The following is a 17,096-nucleotide window of genomic DNA, read 5'->3' as shown; positions in this document are numbered from 1 at the left end:
GTTTCTTAAATAGATATGGTGTTTTGCAGGATCAATAGCAGAAGAAAGATTACTAAAATGCTGATTGTCTCCAGCTAACAGGTCAGATGGACAGTGTCTGGATTACTAGTAGTTTATATGGATTACAGTATTTAGCTTTCTGTATTAGTTTTACCATATATATGGCGAAGAATCTAATTTTCCCCTTTCCGCCAGCCTAGCCAGAAATGAGAACTGAAGAAGCATGGAAACAGAACTATATGCATCCCCATATGTATCTTTGAAGGCTAGAATTTGCATATTGTGGTACCTTCATAGAGGGAAGCTTATGTATTTGTCACGCATACTTTGTTCAGTGGCAACCAGCATTTAGGACCAAAATTAAGTGATGGAAAATCACAGGGAAATACATGTTTGTGGTTATCTTTTGTGGTTTATCAAGCCACTACAATAAATAGCTTTGATCCTTTTGACTTGCACGTTAAACTTTGGTACATAAAAATACTGAAAACAGTGGTAATTTCCCTTTCCTCTGTGAAGCACGCAGGAAGCTTAAAAAATGGAATCTGGGTAGGATAATAGGTCTTACCAAAATCGAGCATCTTCTCTAGGTCTTTCACCTCTTGTTTACCGTATTAAATGCAAATATGTAGTGTTAGCTTAAGGCAGAGAAAAAAAGGATAAAAACTGATAAGTAATTATCCAATGACATTTCACATTTTTATGTAGCCAGATCGCAAACTGTAGACAGAAATAGGGTAACTGCCAACTTGTGTAAATACTTTTATTAAATATTTACTATGTAGAAATGTGTAAGAACTGCAGTTCCAATTGAATACTCATTGTACGAGGACCTGTACAAACAGTATTCTGTCTCCGCCTTGTAATTGCTAATCTACAAAGGGTGGAGAAAAGGAATGCAATCAAGATGCATTTCTTTTCCCTAAATCATTACCAGCCATTGCCATCTGCTCCTCCTTGAACTATGGTTATAGGCTGAAACTTTTCAGGTATTTCAGTAGAAATTTGATATTTTTAAGGGGTTTTGTTTTTCAATTGGACATCTTTTTTTTTGGTCTGTGTATATGTGTAGGGAGGAAAAAGACTAATTTTTTTTTAAGTTGAATATTCAAAAATGAGGAAGATGCATGCTCAGGGAACTTTTTGGCATTTGGTTTCATGCAGTAGGAAGAAGTTGCAGATTGAAATGCAGTAGCTATGGAGCCAAAGCTCCAGAAATTTGAAAATGCAGCAAACTGAACTCCTTTGGCATCTCTGGCACTTCACAAACCTGGACTCCAGTGGCAAGAAACCATATTTACCTGAATCCAAGCTGACTTCTGAATTTTTAAGATGACCCTCACAATAATTCTGTTCAAGACATGGCACATGTATAAATTTTGTTGTTTTTCATGTCTAGAATTTAATTATTGGAGGCTTGCTGTCCTAAATTTGTTGTCCAACCTCCCCTCCTTCCCTCCCCCTCCCCCCCCCACACACACACTTGCTGTGGCAGAACAGTAGGGGCATGTGGCAAGGAGTCGAGTAGCATGGGGAGCAGGCTTCCTGACCCCTGCCTCTTGCCCCAATTGTGCCTGCCCCCTTACTGCTTGCCTCCCTGCCTGTCCACCCCGCATTCTATATGTACTCACACCTCCCCTTCTACTGCTGACACTGGCTAATCTTGCCACAGAGCTTCCTCCCCCCCCCCCCCCGGCTGCCACCATTTACCACTCTGCACCACCACCACCACCATGCGCTGCCGGCTTTGTGGCTGGCCGACCATCAGCAGCCTCCCTCCCACCTGGAAGGGGTACCCACAAGAAGGGCTACACTCCTTAAAGGTTGAAAACCCCTGTCTTAGGTTGGTCTAATGAAAGATATCAAATTCACTCAAGGAACCTTGTCTGTCTTAGGTTAAGAAACTTCAAAAGTTTGTCCTGTGATATATCAGGCAGATGTCCAGGTTTGCTGTATCTTTTATTTAAATGTAACAAGAAAAATGTTTCTTCGCTATATTTTACCCTGTTTTAACATGCAAGAAATGTTAAATTTTGAATTTTTATTAATGTTTCAGTTCTTCCGGTCTGTCATCTGCTAAAATAATTTAATAGATAATTGTGCAGCATAATAGATCCTCTTATGACTGAGACCTGTTTATCAGAATAGGTGCACTGAAGTTGTATGAAACTCAAGAAAAGAATGGTCTTCCCTTCATTTAGAGGTGAGAAGTTTTGTTATCTGACTTAATCTTCTCAATTTCTGATCCAGGTTTAGAACAGATTTGTTTGTGGCTGAAAATACTGAGAGCTTATTGTGTGGATCTGGTACTCAACTCGAGCACTATGTTAGTGAGTGTTTTGTGAATATTCTGTCCTATCTTAGTAGACAGAATTTTAAGTTCTTAAGAAACTAAATAATAGGTCTGTGCGAAGCTACAGTCACTGATTCAGTTTGGTGGAGATTCGCCCCAATTCAGCAGCCAAACCTCCAAATCTGAATTGAATCAGGAGACCCTTTAATCTCTCCGAATCAAATCGGAACCGTCCAAATAAATTCTGAGATTTGATGATTTGGACATAAACATAACTTTAAATGCGTTTTCTACATATCTCAAGGTACCATGTGGCTTGTGAATGCTGAGAGTGAGGCTGAGGGAGTGTTCCACAGGAGTGTGAGGGGGGCGGTCCTTCCTGCATGCTTGGCGGCAGACCCAGAAGTGGACCAGAAACAATGCTGGGGTCCACCGTAGAGCATATAGGGGACCCTCCTCTGGCTTGGCGACTGGTGCTTCCTGGGTCTGGGGGGGGGCACCTGGGATCCACCTGTGACCAATCGGTGAGCTAGGGGGGAGGTCCCCCACGGGTTTGGCAGTGAACCCAGAATTAGTTCTGGTGCACTTCTGGGTCCGCTGCTGAGTATGCGGGGGGAGACCTCTGCGCTCCTGTGGGATGCTCCATCTGCCCCGCTATCTCTGTTCGTAAGCTGTGCCTGTTACCTCAAGGTATATAGAAAAAACATTTAATGCTGTGTCTATGGCCAAATCTCTGATTCTCCGAATCGGCATCGAATCTTCAGATTTGGGTTCGACTAAATTGAATTGGGATAGTGACCCGAATCAACAAATTGAATCATTGTCCCCTGAATTGGGCCAAATCCGAATTGAATACGCCCTGCTTCGCACACCCCTACTAAATAGTTGGTTGTAGTATAAAAGAGAGAGGTTGCGAGAGTTACTATTTTTCAACCTGGGTATCTGTCAAGATTAGTTAGTTAGGTATGTTAACTTTGCACAAAACATGGAGAAAAATTTAAAAACTGATCATTAATTCATTTTATCCCCACTGCCTAGAAATAGGGATTATGTGTGATGTGTATGCTACTGATTAGTAGGCCTGTGCGAATAGGGAAGTATTCTATTCGGATTTGGCTGATTTGGAGGACAGTGATTCGATTTGTATCACTGTCCTGAATTGATTCTGAAGCTGGTTCGGCGCTGATTCGGAGAGATTCAGTCATTCAGATCAGCTGGGGAGAGGCAGGCATGGCTGCCCTGCCTGGCCCCATCCTCTGCCTGGCCCCAGCCTTCCAGCACTTAACAAAACAAAACAAAACAAAAACAAACCTCACTCACTGGCTGCAGGAGCGGCAATTGGGGCCTCTGGGCGCTGGTGGCAGAGTCCCCCCTGTGCAGCGTGGGGGACCTCAGCCACCAGTGCCCAGAGGCTGTCGTTGCCGCTGCTGTAGCTGGTAAGTGTGGGTTTTTGTTTTTGTGTTTTTGTTGTTGTTTGTTTTTTTGGGGGGGGCTGGGGTTTTTTTTTACTTTAAGTGCTGGGAGGCTGGGGCCAGGCAGAGCAGCCATGGGAGCTTCTCCAGCGGCTCTTCCTCCGGTGGGGGGAGCCACGGGGGCTTTGCCTTGCTGCTGCTTGAATCTCCTAAGCGGCGAAATCTTTTTCTGAAGCTTTTTCCAAATGGATTCAGATGCTCCTAATCTATTTCAGAACCTTTAGTTGGTCTCCCGATATTAGATTTGGATTCGGAGATTTGGTCCCCGAATCGGTTACTAAAGCTTCGCACAGCCCTACTGATTAGGTTGTTGTAATGGTCCTGAGTAGCTGCAGTGTGCTGCAAGTGATTTGATTTATCTTTATTGCCACTCTCTGCACCATTTCTCAGACCGTTAATTCTATAATTTATTAGAAGTAGAATTCACAAAGTGATTGAAAAATCCTGTCTAAGACTGCCTCTGTGGTTCAGATGATCATCTTGATTTTGTTTTTTCTTTCTCCTAATGCCCTGCCTAAATTTCTCCACCCAAACGCTATTTATATAATAGACTAATGATTTTTTATTTTATCCCCACCTCCTTTAAAGTGTTGAGTTGTATAGCCTATCCTTTTCCTTCTAGTTGCAAGAGTTCTGATGCTGTTTAAAGTTCATCCCCACTTGTCTTGTACGCATCTCTCTCATCTCACTTTTTAAGTTGTGGTAAGAGTGTTGCATTGTGTACAAGAGCTCTGAACTGTATGTTTGCTATTTTGAGGACTGCCTGTTGGCTCTAAGAGCAAGCTCACCATAAAAGGAGATGTTGAACTTCCCAGAACACTGATTTTTCTTCAAAATATTTCACAGTTTGAATTTCTGTAGAGATTTCCCAAAACAAACTGCTTTCAGTAGGCAGTCTGATAAGAAACAGCTGTATAAGTTGGGCCTTGTCATTATTCAGTGTCTGAAAGAGCGAGTTTCTATCATGGAAATAATTGGAGCTTATGGTTTTTTTTTTATCACAGTTGAAATAACTCATGGAGGGAGCTATTGTATAAATTTGTGACATGGGTATTTAGGGCTCCAGTCCTAATACTTGGGCATGTGCTTAACTTATTCTGTAAATTGAAATCAGTTTGATTTGAAGTGGAATCTTATGGATTGTGAAATTGAACATGTCTGTAAGTGGTTACAGAGGTGGCTTATAGGAGTCCATTTCACTAAAATTTATAAATTAATGCACAGTATGATTTTGAATTTAATTTACCTGCTTTTAAAAACCTATGTTGGGGCTGGGGCCGTGCTGGGCCTTCTCTGGTGGGGGGAGGTGGGGCTGGGCCATGCTGTGCTTGGGGCGGGTGGTTGCAGTGCTGGGAAGGGTCTATGGGAGGGCTACGGCAAAATTTTTGGGGTGGCTGTAGCCCCCTTCTCCCATGGCCCCTTCTCAGTGCCGCTGCCTGCCCTGAGCCCAGCCTGGCCCCAGCCTGCCCTGCCCCACCCCCGCTCAGACCTGGTGGGGTACAACCCCCCTCCCCATGCCCTCCTGGGGTGCACGCAGCAACAGGAACCAGCCCCCAGATGAGCTGTGGCTCTGTCCCCCCCCCCCCAAATACCGCCCTACCCCACCTGGGCAGCACCTACCCCAGCTCTCTCCCTCCCTCACCATGGGGGGGGGGCATTGATCCACCCCCTGCCCTTCCACCACAACATCCTTACCAGATGCACCCAGCTCTTCAAGCTGCTGGGCTGTACCTGTTGCTGTCTGCATGCTGTGCTACAGCTGTGCACACGCATGGACGTTTATCGGCCAAATTATCAGCTATATCAGGCCGGTTTATGATATAGTCGGTTTTCTTTATATCGGTGCTGATCTGATATCAGACCGATGTATTGGTGCACCTCTACTTTTAAATGACCATAATCATCGTTTGTGAACTCCTTAGACATAGTTTGTGAACCCCCAGGGGTCTGCCGAGCATAAGCTGAAAAATGCTGTGCTAGGTCACGTTTCGTCCCCTATTTTTTTTTTTTTTTTTCTTAAATTATGTTCCTAGGGTAATAGTTCCAACTTGTCCATAATACTATCTTCTGTCACACAATACATACCTTAATTTCGCCTGCCTTGGGTTTCTGTTGTTTTGTTTTTTTGTTTTTTGTTTTCAAAGCAGAGAAGCTGTTGTTGTGTTTGTTGTTTTTTTTTTTTTTTGTCTATCTTTTTTTTTTCTTGACTGGAAAAGGACCGAGCCTGGAAACCATGATACTGTGGAGCCACCAAGATGGTTGCTGCTTACGTCTGCTTAACAAACTGAAGGAGTTGAGTCTGTTTTAACCCTCCCACAGCTATAGCTATTGGCTGTGCATTGTATGGTAAAAGCTTCATTAACCGGCATGCTTTATTAAACAGTATGCTGGTCGACGCGGCAAAAGTGAAACCGGAAGCAGGACTTCTGGTTTCACTGAGTCCCACTTCAGGCCATGGCCTGGAGTAAAGTAGCCTGTACTGAGACCTCCTCCCTGTCCCCTGGCACACTGATGCCAGGGGACGGGCGGCGCGGTTAATGAGATGTAGACTTGCCAGATGTGGCTGGAGGGTCATCTTTGCCCGACCAGGCAAAGACGCTTCTCGGGTGACCAGCATATTCGGTTACCTGGCACCCCCCATTCCCCATGGGTCTGGATAACATGGCTTTTGCTGTAGTTTGTGCATGAAGCAAGTGAGCCACTTACAGTATCTTGATGAGGCTTGGGATGTGGAAGCAACACTTCATTTATAGAAACTTGCCTAAAGAGTGACTTAAAGTAAAGAACTAACCTTCTGCCCTTGCAAAGGTTGGGGACCTAATATTGGGTGACAAAGTCCTTTTGGGAACATACAGTGTCCAGGAAGTGTGGTATCATAAGAGACAGTTGGCTACTCCAGGAACGGCCTAATGCCATGTTTCCTGGACCCTCTTTCTTACTCTGTCACGCAGTTGCCCATGACTCTGGAAGAACCTTCCTCCCTCCAGGACAGTTTCTTTCAAAAACAGCATACATATTTTATTTGGGGGTGTGTTGTATGTGAGAGTGTGCAGTATTTGGCAACTACAACAGTTCTAGCTTGTCCCTTTGTGGTAGTTCAGATGCAAACTGTGAATTGCTATTGTACAAACATAGAAGCTGTAAGCTTTTTAGAGGCTCTAAGCTAATTTGAAATATTCAACAAAGCAGTAAATACACAAAAAGAAGAGAAGTGGGAAGGAGAGGATAAGCATAACTGTCATAGTTTGAGCTAGTGGATTACGTAATCAGCTATATTAGACATACACAGCGTAACTGACCAGTTGATTGCTTTTTTGCCCTGCATAGCACAAAAATGTAATGTTTATATTGACCGTGTATGTTCCTTCATATACTGCAAGATGATGTCTGTCTCCCCACCCCTCCATCCTGCCACTTAATACGGGGAAAAGGGGAAGCGCCTCCTCTTGGATTTGAGTATATGCAGGGGAAGATGGGTTGTGACTCCAACTTCAGCCCTGACCCCTCATCTCCATTTAACAGGGGAGGAGGGGAGGGTGGTGCTCATCTTGGATTCCAGGGTGTGGGGGGAGTAGCAGATAGCTTTGACCCTGACCCAGGGGTTGGAGCCAGAGCTGCAGCAGCTGCCTGACCATTTTTGCCGACCCTGCCACTTACTGTATGGCTCTACCCAGGCCGCGGAGCACGTGGTTGCTCCAACCCCAGCCCAGTAATAGTGACAGCAGCTCTGGCCTAGACTCCATGGCCCAACCAGAGCTACTGCTGCCCCAGCAGCTGCACTGTGACTGGAACAAGCACATGCTTTGTACGCAGAGCTGAAGTGGGACTGATCCTCCCACTCCAGTAGAGCTCAAGTGCTAGATGGGGCAGAAGGGCAGGTGCGTGGGAGGTGCAGGCATGGGGGTGCAGCCAGAGGAAGGCACCATGGGGAGGGGGCAAGTGCTTTGGTATGTGGGGGCAGCCAGCAGGGAAGCAAGTGGTAGGGGGACAGGCAGCAATGGGCAAGGCACTTGTCTCCCCCTCCAGCTGTCTGCCCCCCTAATACTGCTTTCCTCACTGCAGCGGTGGAGGTGACAAATTTAAGACTATCCACCAATAATTAGATTCTATATATGGAAAACTGTGTATCATTTATACATTTTTCCACGCATGGAGTCTAGTTTTTCTTAGATTCATAGATGTTAGGGTCAGAAGGGACCTCAATAGATCATCGAGACCGACCCCCTGCATAGGCAGGAAAGAGTGCTGGGTCTAGATGACCCCAGCTAGATGCATATCCAACCTCCTCTTGAAGACCCCCAGGGTACGGGAGAGCACCACCTCCCTTGGGAACTGTGAAGAAGTTCTTCCTAATGTCCAATCTAAATCTGCTCTCTGCTAGCTTGTGGCCATTATTTCTTGTAACCCCTGGGGGTGCCTTGGTGAATAAATCCTCACCAATTCCCTTCTGTGCCCCTGTGATGAACTTATAGGCAGCCACAAGGTCGCCTCTCAACCTTCTCTTGCGGAGGCTGAAAAGGTCCAGGTTCTCTAGTCTCTCCTCGTAGGGCTTGGTCTGCAAGCCCTTAACCATATGAGTGGCCCTTCTCTGGACCCTCTCCAGGTTATCCACATCCCTCTTGAAGTGCGGTGTCCAGAATTGCACGCAGTACTCCAACTGCGGTCTGACCAGCGCCCAATAGAGGGGAAGTATCACCTTCTTGGATCTGTTTGTCATGCATCTGCTGATGCACGATAAAGTGCCATTAGCTTTTCTGATGGCTTCATCACACTGCCGACTTATCAGGGGATTCTCTTAAAATCAGGCTCTTCTTGCATTTGGGTAAATATGTATGGTAAAACCAGAATAAGTTACAAACTCTTTGTTTTTTATTTATAAGGATATAGATTCCCATTGAACAGAAATGGCTGCAACCATAGGCGTTGTCCAGACGAGTGTGGCCACGCAGTATGTGGCACCAAAAACACATCTGCATCACCACATACCACATGTTTCGTATGTAGGGGTCAAAAAAAGCGGAATGGCACATGTGGTGGTGTACGCTGCTTAAAGCCGGAGCCTGGCTAGCCAGAGCTATGCTTCACTGATGGCCAGGCTCCGTGCAGCAGGATTGCCACTGCTGCAGCCCTGGGATACCCCCCAGGACCCCAGGTAAGGCTGCAGGGGTCCAGCCCAGTGCTGGTTTCAGCCTCTCCTACCCTACCTGGGGTAACTTGTCACATGCTGGCACAAGGTGCACCACCATTAGTTGTCCACAAGGAACCTCATGTCCATGCATGTCTGGATGCGGCCATAATGTTTACTTGTCTTGTATTTTTCTGTCTGCTGAAAAAGAAATGGCACGTTTCACAAACAATACTAACCCATGCTGTTGTTCTTTTGAGCTCTTGCTCACTACAAATTCTTGATTCTTCAGTGAGATTTCAGTTAGTTGACGTGATCTGAACATGCACAGTTGTCTAGATGCAAAAGTATCAGTATGCCATTAGATTCATAGATGCTAGGATTGGAAGGGACCTCAATGGATCATTGAGTCCGACCCCTTGCCAGTGGCGGGAAAATGTGCTGGGGTCATGTGACCCCAGCCAGGTGCTTGTCCAGTCTCTTTTTGAAGACGCCCAAGGTAGGGGAGAGCACCACCTCCCTTGGAAGCCTGTTCCAGATTCTGGTGACCCTTAATATGAAATTCTTTCTGATGTCCAACTTAAATCTACTCTTTTATCAGCTTGTGGCCGTTTGTTTCTGGTTATGCCAAGGGGTGCTCTGGTAAAAAGAGCATCTCCTATTCTCTGCTGCTCCTCTTCTTCCCCCCCCCCCCCCCCCCCCCCACACACACACACACGCACACACGGTGCGTGTCCAATCTCCTCTTAAAGATTCACCCAGTTTACCCCAGCAATTTTGCCAGATACTTGCACCACCATGGGCAAGACTTGTTGTGTTCCAGAAATGCCTTATAGTGATGCCATGGTCATGTGTAAGGAGGGGGACTATGAACTATATATATGGTGCTCATTTCTTATATTTGGTGTTTTGGTTTAATTCCTCTTAACCTGAGCTGGTTTAAAAAACAGGCACAGTAGTTGTGTGCCCAGAGTAAGGCTCTAGTCTTATAGAATCACAATTACAAAGGAACTTGAATGTAAGCATCTATCTATACTGTTTTCTGATCGAATCTAAAAGCAGTTTTCAATAGAGGAAGTGTAGAACCATGGAAGGAACTGTCTAGTCATATACTGCCTAACTCCTTGCCACTCCTTCGGGGGGGGGGGGATGCTCCAGGAGGTCCTGTTGCATGGCCAGCTGCTGCTGGTAGCTGCCATCAGTTACTCAGTGGGATTTTAGATTGTCTTAACTCAGCCTTGGACTTGTTGAGCCATCTCCTGTTATACTAAAGACTTTTCTTTATACTCTGTATGGGGAGAGTAATTTGTGGGTGTATAAAAGATTCCATAAATATAAATATAATGAAAATGTTGGCTTGAAATTAAGGGATGTCAACAGAGGTTGAGCCCATACTGATAATGATGTTCATATATGGTTTTGATAACTTGAAGATTTTTATCTTCTTAATTTAAAAGGTGGTGGAGGAGGGCCTTTCTCCATCCTCTACAGCCAACATGCATAGTTACACCATGAGCAGAAGCGAGATATTATAAAAGTACACTTACAGTGTTGTGTTTATCAGAACACAGGCAATGTGGAGCAGGAAACTTAAGCCATAATAATAAAATGTGATTGTAGGTTAGAAATTGCTGTAGAGATTTTATATGCTTAAACAGTGTCTACCCTAGGGAACTCTTCTAAAATCCCACTAGTGACCTGGTTCAGGTACAAGCATATTTAACTAACTTGGTAACAAAAATGCCTTTGTGTAAGCTTTGGTTCCCACTGGTGCAGATCAAAGCTGTTAGACTGAGGAGGAACAGCAAGTGCATAACTATGCTTTATTAAACACTAATTAAGCCTTAAGAGTACATACCACATGGGAAGATTTTTCTCTATTTTATAAATCGGGTAGCTTAAATCAAAGACCACAGAGGAAGATTGCATCAGCTAGCTGCAGCAGGACAGTGAGTTTTTGGGTCTCTAATCCTGTGATGAATTTGCATCTGTTGTTAAACTTTTAAGCATGTGATTGAATCAAAGGAGCATCTACTCTATAAACAATAAATCGTCCCCAGCTGAAAAAAGTATTGATGCTCAGAGCAGAGCCCCAAATCACATGTTCAAATCCCTTGGGAACTCCAAAGTTGTTATTCAAGATGAAATATAATAGCTTTCCCTTTAGAGTAAGTAACATGTAGGACAGGCAGTTCAGTGCCCTTAATACAGTGAAGCTAAGTGATGCTAAAAGGAGAACAGTACATGAGGTAAATTTAAGGTCTCTTTATGACATGCCATGTCATGGTGCCCTTTATGATGAAACTACTTGATAAGGATTCATAATTTTACATACACCTGCAGTGTTTGAAAGTCACCAACTGAGTTATTGGTAAACAGGCAGCTTTGCATAATGATTCAGGGGGTCAAAGTACTCTATTTCTACAGAGCTTGAGTTTTAATTTCTAATGGGGCTAGAAATGTGAAAGATCAACAATCGGAATCTTTCTGATTCTGCAATTTGTCCAATACAGAGTGTGCTAGATTTTTGTCTCCTTCTTTAACAGACTGAAAAGTGCAGTTGCAGTCTGGTCATTTTCACTGTAGCTGATTTAAAAAAAACAACCAACTTGTGGATATCATGGCTGTCTAAGTGAATATGAACATTCCATACTTCTGCTGTTTGGGAAGCTATATGTCGTAGAAGAGACTGCAGTCATAGTCACTTGCATGGAAGGAGGGCCTAAAACAGAGGAGACTCAAGGTGGGATAGAGTAATAACTGTCCCCTTCCCAGCACAAAGGTAGGCTAGGTGTGCAGATGTGTTCCTTATCTCCTGGAGACTGAGGGATGCTGGTCTTCCAATTTGACAGAGAAGACTTGTGGTCACATCCTTATGAGCAGGGGCTTGCAGTTGCAATGGGGGAAAGAAAGCAGTGACACAAATTTGTGCCGCTGCTTTTTAACCCAGTGCATACCCCTGCATGTGGGGTTAGTGCAGGGGACAAATGTTCTGGGTGGAGTAGGGGATGCTGGGGCCAGCACCTGGGCTGGCCCCAGCATCCTTACTTGGGGTCCTGGAGGCCTCTTGGTGTTTCAGTGGTGGCGATGCAGGCACGGAGAGCCTGGCTGGCATCCAGATTCATGGCTCTGGCTGACCAGGCTTCGGTTTCAGGCAGCACATAGTGCCACCACATGCACTACATCACTTTTTTCTGGCATGTTTGTTTGGTTTTTGGTTTTGTTTGTGTTTTGTTTTTGACACCAGGATCTCCTGGTAACAAAACCCACTGTGCTGCTAATTTGCAGCATGTTGAACGCCTGCATGTGCAGCACATGTGGTTTGCATCATCAGACAGGCATGGATGACTCTGGGGGGGGGCACCAGCGGCCAATAATCGACTGGGGAGATGGGGGTCCCCCAATCACCGACCCTGGAAGTGCTGGCGTCTCACGGGGAGCATCCATAGTGAGGACCAATTTCAGGGGGGCATCTGTCCCCTTGCATGTCACCTATGCAGACAGGTTCTTTCTCTTTAAAAGTGTAGGGCATCTTGAAAGTTAAGTACTGTTTTTCAATTTGTCTTTTAATATAAATAAATCATGAATGACCTTAAAATATCCTTTTCTTTTTAGCATCAAGGTATTGGTCGGCCAAGTGTATACCATGCTGTGGTGGTTATATTCCTAGAATTCTTTGCCTGGGGACTATTGACAACACCCATGCTAACAGTAAGTATTGCCAATATATATTTTATTGAATAACGCAGCATGTTAACTTGGACTCCAAATTAGACAACACACTGGTCTGAAACTTGTAACAATCTGTGTCAGTCTTGAATTGGGCTTGTCAGCCACAAATGGATTCATGAGGCACCCGACTAGACTTCTTGCACATACACCATGATCCAGAGAATAGGTGGCTGCTTATAATATTTACAGTAATCAAATTGAGCTTGGTTACAAGGTTATGATTATAATCAAGGTTATATCCAGCTGACTAGCTAATGAATGTCTCTCCTCTTCTGTGTAGCTTTTTGTTCCTATTACAACACCATGACTTTTAACAGTCAGGTTGCAAAAATGTCCATATCTGGACTGGCAGCATTCTGATTTGGCTTGTCACAGGTAGAATACCTGGCGTGCTAGATCCTATATATCAGGTTTCTCACTTTTTTTAGAAACACAGACTTCCATAATGACTCCCTACTTACCTGGAGACGATAAAGCAGATTCTGATTACAAACTGTACAATTTTGTTTGGTAGGGTGGGTGTCTTGTTATATCAGTATAGAACTTCTAGTAAAATTTAAAAGTCTTTATGTGAAAAGTAGGTGTGGTAACTGCTGGAATGCAATTTTGTTTAGGTTGACTTAATTCTGAAAGATTGGTGATAGAATATGAAACTTTCGCTTTCCGGTTACCTGTTAAAACCGGTTACTGGTTTTAATGCTTTCGGAATCAAGATTGCCTAGAAGTAGTTTAAAAAAAAAATAAAAAATTAAAATGGCTGCTCATTTATCAAGGTATTTATATCTCAGAAAAAAATGTCCTTGTTATACTGACATTTCTCTCATTTTGGATCCTCAATAATTATCTTTGAAGTTTCAAAATTCACAAGGGTAATTTAAAAAAAAAAACAACCCCAAAACCCTATTTCTCTAGAAGTGGGCATCCCTTACCAGTAGTATTCTTTTCATCTGATTAGATCAGCCTGAACTAATTTAGAACAGGCATGTGATTGTTAAAGTGCCCTAATCAGGCCTGTAACGAAAATCCTGGTCGGTATTTTAAAAATGCACAAACTGCTCAGTTGTATTAGTAACCTGAGAATTTTTTTAGTTTTTCTGATACACAGGTTCTGACTGTACAAGTATTGGAAACCCCCGACAGTTTCTCTCTTCCTAACTATAGTTATTCCTGGCGTAACTTTTCCATGTGTAATTTATGATGACAGAACAAAGTAGCTTCACAAATGGTCCCTTTTGCATCTATATATGCATTAGGGAAAGAAGAAATCTCAAAGTATTTTCAGCAGCCTTTGGAACACAAGTTAAACAAACAAAAAAGAAAGTCTTCTTGTATCAGGATAAATGTCCAAATCTAGGTTTTTACTTGTATAATTACCTCCATACCTTAGCATATAGATAGCGATAAGGTATATAAACAAACCATTTTGTTCTGGGCACAGTAGGGAAGTTCCAATAAGGCCTGGAAATTGTATTTATTCATTAAATGTAAATAGATAACTTCTTCTCTCATCTCATCTATTGGATGATGTGCTTTTTCTTTAGGTCTTACATGAAACGTTTCCTCATCATACCTTTTTAATGAATGGTCTTATTCAGGGTGTGAAGGTAAGACTCTTTTTTAAGTGGAAGCACTAAATATAACCTTTTTGTGCTGATCAGTTATATTTATAGGTACACTGATACATTGGTCCTTATTGTATTGGCACCGATAAAAGGAAAATTGACATAATCGGCTTTATTTGGCTGATGTGGCCGATTTTTAATGTCACTAATAAATGCTACGTGCACACACACAGGCAGCCCGGCAGCTTGGAGAGCAACGTCTGGCTGGTTAGTTTGGTTTGGAAGGGGTATAGGGGGATAGATCGAGGCCCCCACAGTGAGGGAGGAGGGGAGCTGGGCTGGCGCAGGCACTGCCCAGCTGCGGCGGGCTATGGGCTGGAGCTGCGAGCGGCTTGTCTGGGGGTTGCAGGGAGGTGAAGGGCGGCTCCCACCACTGCATACACCCCTGAGGCGGCATTCTTCGGATCTGTGCCTTGGGAGGGGGTGGGCTGCTGCTGCAGGCTGGGGCCGGGGCAGTGCCAGGGTCTTTCCTGTGGGAGGGTTGGGCTGCTTGCAACTCTGTCCCATACCCTGCCCCAGCTGGGCAGTGTCTGCCCCTGTCCCAGCCCCACTCCTTCCCTCACTGCAGAGGCCTCAATCTGCCCCTTCCACCCACTCCCCAACAGACTTACCAGCTGGACACTGCTTTCTAAGCTGCAAGGCTGCATATCAACAGTCAGATGGGTATTGGCCGATATGGCTTGTTAATAATCTGCCATCGGTATCGGCCAAAAAAATCTTTATCGGTGCACCCCTAGTTATATTGGTTTTCCGCAGTTTTATATAGTTTTGACTTTTGTTCTTCACAGTAGCTGCTTGAACACTTGGAATTGATTAAAATCATTTTTTTTTCTTTGCCATAAAGAGCTTGTTCATCAATTCTAGAAGCCTGAATGCTCCTAACTTGCAAACAGAAGTCAAGGGTTAGGGAACAAATGTGGCAAGAGTAAAAATTTTAGTTGAGTAGTATCTATATCCTTATGTAGATAGCAGATTTTTATAAATTTGTGACAGATGTTCACGCTTCTCACTGAGGTAAGGTAACACTTTAAAAAAAATGTAAAAAGTAAATAGCACTTTGTTTAGATACAAGCATGAAGTATTAGTCATTAATCATTCTTCAGTTATTTTCTGGAAGTTTTAAATATTTTCTCACGTGTCCTTAGTTAAGTGTTTCTCAACCAGGCTGTCACTGTAGCCAGTGGTGCCTTGAGATCCTTTTAAAGGTGCTGTGTAATGTTAGTATTATTAAGGTTACAAACATGTCTCGCAAGATCAATCCAGAGATTTCAAATAGAAATCCATAGCTGTGGTCTCTCTAAATTCTCTGTAACAGAAACCCTGCTCTCTTTTTCTTTAGTAAAAAAAGAGTTGGTGTTTTCCAAGGGTTGCCTTGAGTCTGTCCAGGGGTGGCTCGAGTCTAAAAAGATTGAGAACCATTGGCTTAGTTTCATCCCACATTTAATTCTAATTGTATTCTATTCATTTTCCTCCACTTAAGATATGAATTTGTTTTTTCATTCTTGAACCCGAACTCTAGGACACTGAACCCTTTGTACGGTCTTTTCATTAAAACAGGCTGCTGTGAGTAAGAAACTAGGTGCTAGATCTTGCTGTTACCATTTTTGACACAAAATTGTAATATACTTAGGAATATTTCATCATGCCTCTGGTATTTTCTGCTTGATTTTGAGGTGTGGAGAAATGTCTGATTCAGAGTTTAAAGCATAGATTCACAGATGCTCAGCATATTAATATGTGAAATCTTGCCCCTTTTTTCTAGTTTTAATATGAATTGAAGAACAGCGTGTGAGAGAATACATGTGCAAGTAAAACAGATCAGTGTAGCGACAAACTCCTAAGAAATGGAACAGTTTTAATAACTTAAAGCATTTTATATTTTTGTATCTTACACCAAAGTATGGTATAAACCAGGGATGCTCTACCTCTGACCTGTGGGCCGAACGTGGTCCATGAAACCATGATATCCAGCCTGCAGGGATCTCTGTGGGTTGGGAAAATATTAACGGCTGGGGAGCAGGGGAAACTGGGCAGATGGCTCCAGCCCTACCCGGGTCATTGTGACTCAATGGGATCAGGGCCAGGCTAGCCCCCCATGTGTCTGGATCAGGCCAGGCTGTTCCCTGTCCTCTCCATGAATCTGGATAGGTGCTGCTTCACTCAACCCCACCTCCCTGGCTTCCATATCAGAGCTGGTCTGCCCTCCACACTCCATCATGAATCTGGATCAGGCTGCTTCATCCTGCCCAGTGTGTCCAAATTGGGACGAAGCTGTCCCCTGTCCATCTCTCCTAGCTGTTTTCTGGGTGGAGATTGCGCCACCCAGACCCCCTCCGCTCACCTGGTGTATCCAGATTGGTGCCAAGCTGCTTCCCCTTGCTCTCTTTGGCACATCAGGAATTGGGGTCACTCCACCCTTCCTGCCCACATGTCCAGATCAGGACTGGGTTGCTTTTCCTCCCTCTCCCTTGCCCAATGGGACTCCTCTGCTGCCCCTCCATGATAGCTGGAACTGGCACTCCCCCTCTGGCCTGTGGGGCGAAAAGGTTGGTCACCACTGGTATAAATGTTTTTTCCAGTCTGTCCTGTGGTTGATAATAATCAGCAATTTGATTAGACCCATCTTGAGGGTCAAAATATTGGCAGTAGCTTACAGCCTTTTGACAACTTTAGTGATAGTAGAAACAAACACTTACCAGTGTGGCAAGGATGAGACATTTTTGCAAACTTTCTTTAACATAAGCAGAATACTTGGATTTTTTTCTATGCTTCCAAGCTTCTAGAACTATTGGAAGTGATAGGTATTTCCGTGCTTCAGCATAATTAGTGTAATTTTAACATAATGATAATAT

The 17,096-nt window shown here is 44.0% G+C and overlaps 1 protein-coding gene across 2 annotated transcripts in view; it reads left to right on the top strand.

Moving 5' to 3' along the window:
- MFSD14B (major facilitator superfamily domain containing 14B) overlaps positions 1 to 17,096 on the top strand; it is a 53,176-nt gene that overhangs the window by 10,194 nt on the left and 25,886 nt on the right. The window contains exons 1-3 of one of the 2 annotated variants that reach the window (XM_019478142.2): positions 11,455 to 11,633; positions 12,506 to 12,601; positions 14,164 to 14,226. In XM_019478142.2, the coding sequence (XP_019333687.1) occupies positions 12,593 to 12,601; positions 14,164 to 14,226 (72 nt within the window). In that variant the 5' untranslated portion in view covers positions 11,455 to 11,633; positions 12,506 to 12,592. Of the gene's footprint in view, positions 1 to 11,454; positions 11,634 to 12,505; positions 12,602 to 14,163; positions 14,227 to 17,096 lie in introns of those variants that run through there. The other variant, XM_006277970.4, reaches the window with a different exon arrangement.

Source organism: Alligator mississippiensis, chromosome 3, assembly GCF_030867095.1.
Source record: "Alligator mississippiensis isolate rAllMis1 chromosome 3, rAllMis1, whole genome shotgun sequence".
Taxonomy (NCBI): domain Eukaryota; kingdom Metazoa; phylum Chordata; order Crocodylia; family Alligatoridae; genus Alligator; species Alligator mississippiensis.
Note: the sequence above shows the minus strand (reverse complement) of the source record. Positions and strands in the feature narration are given on the sequence as shown.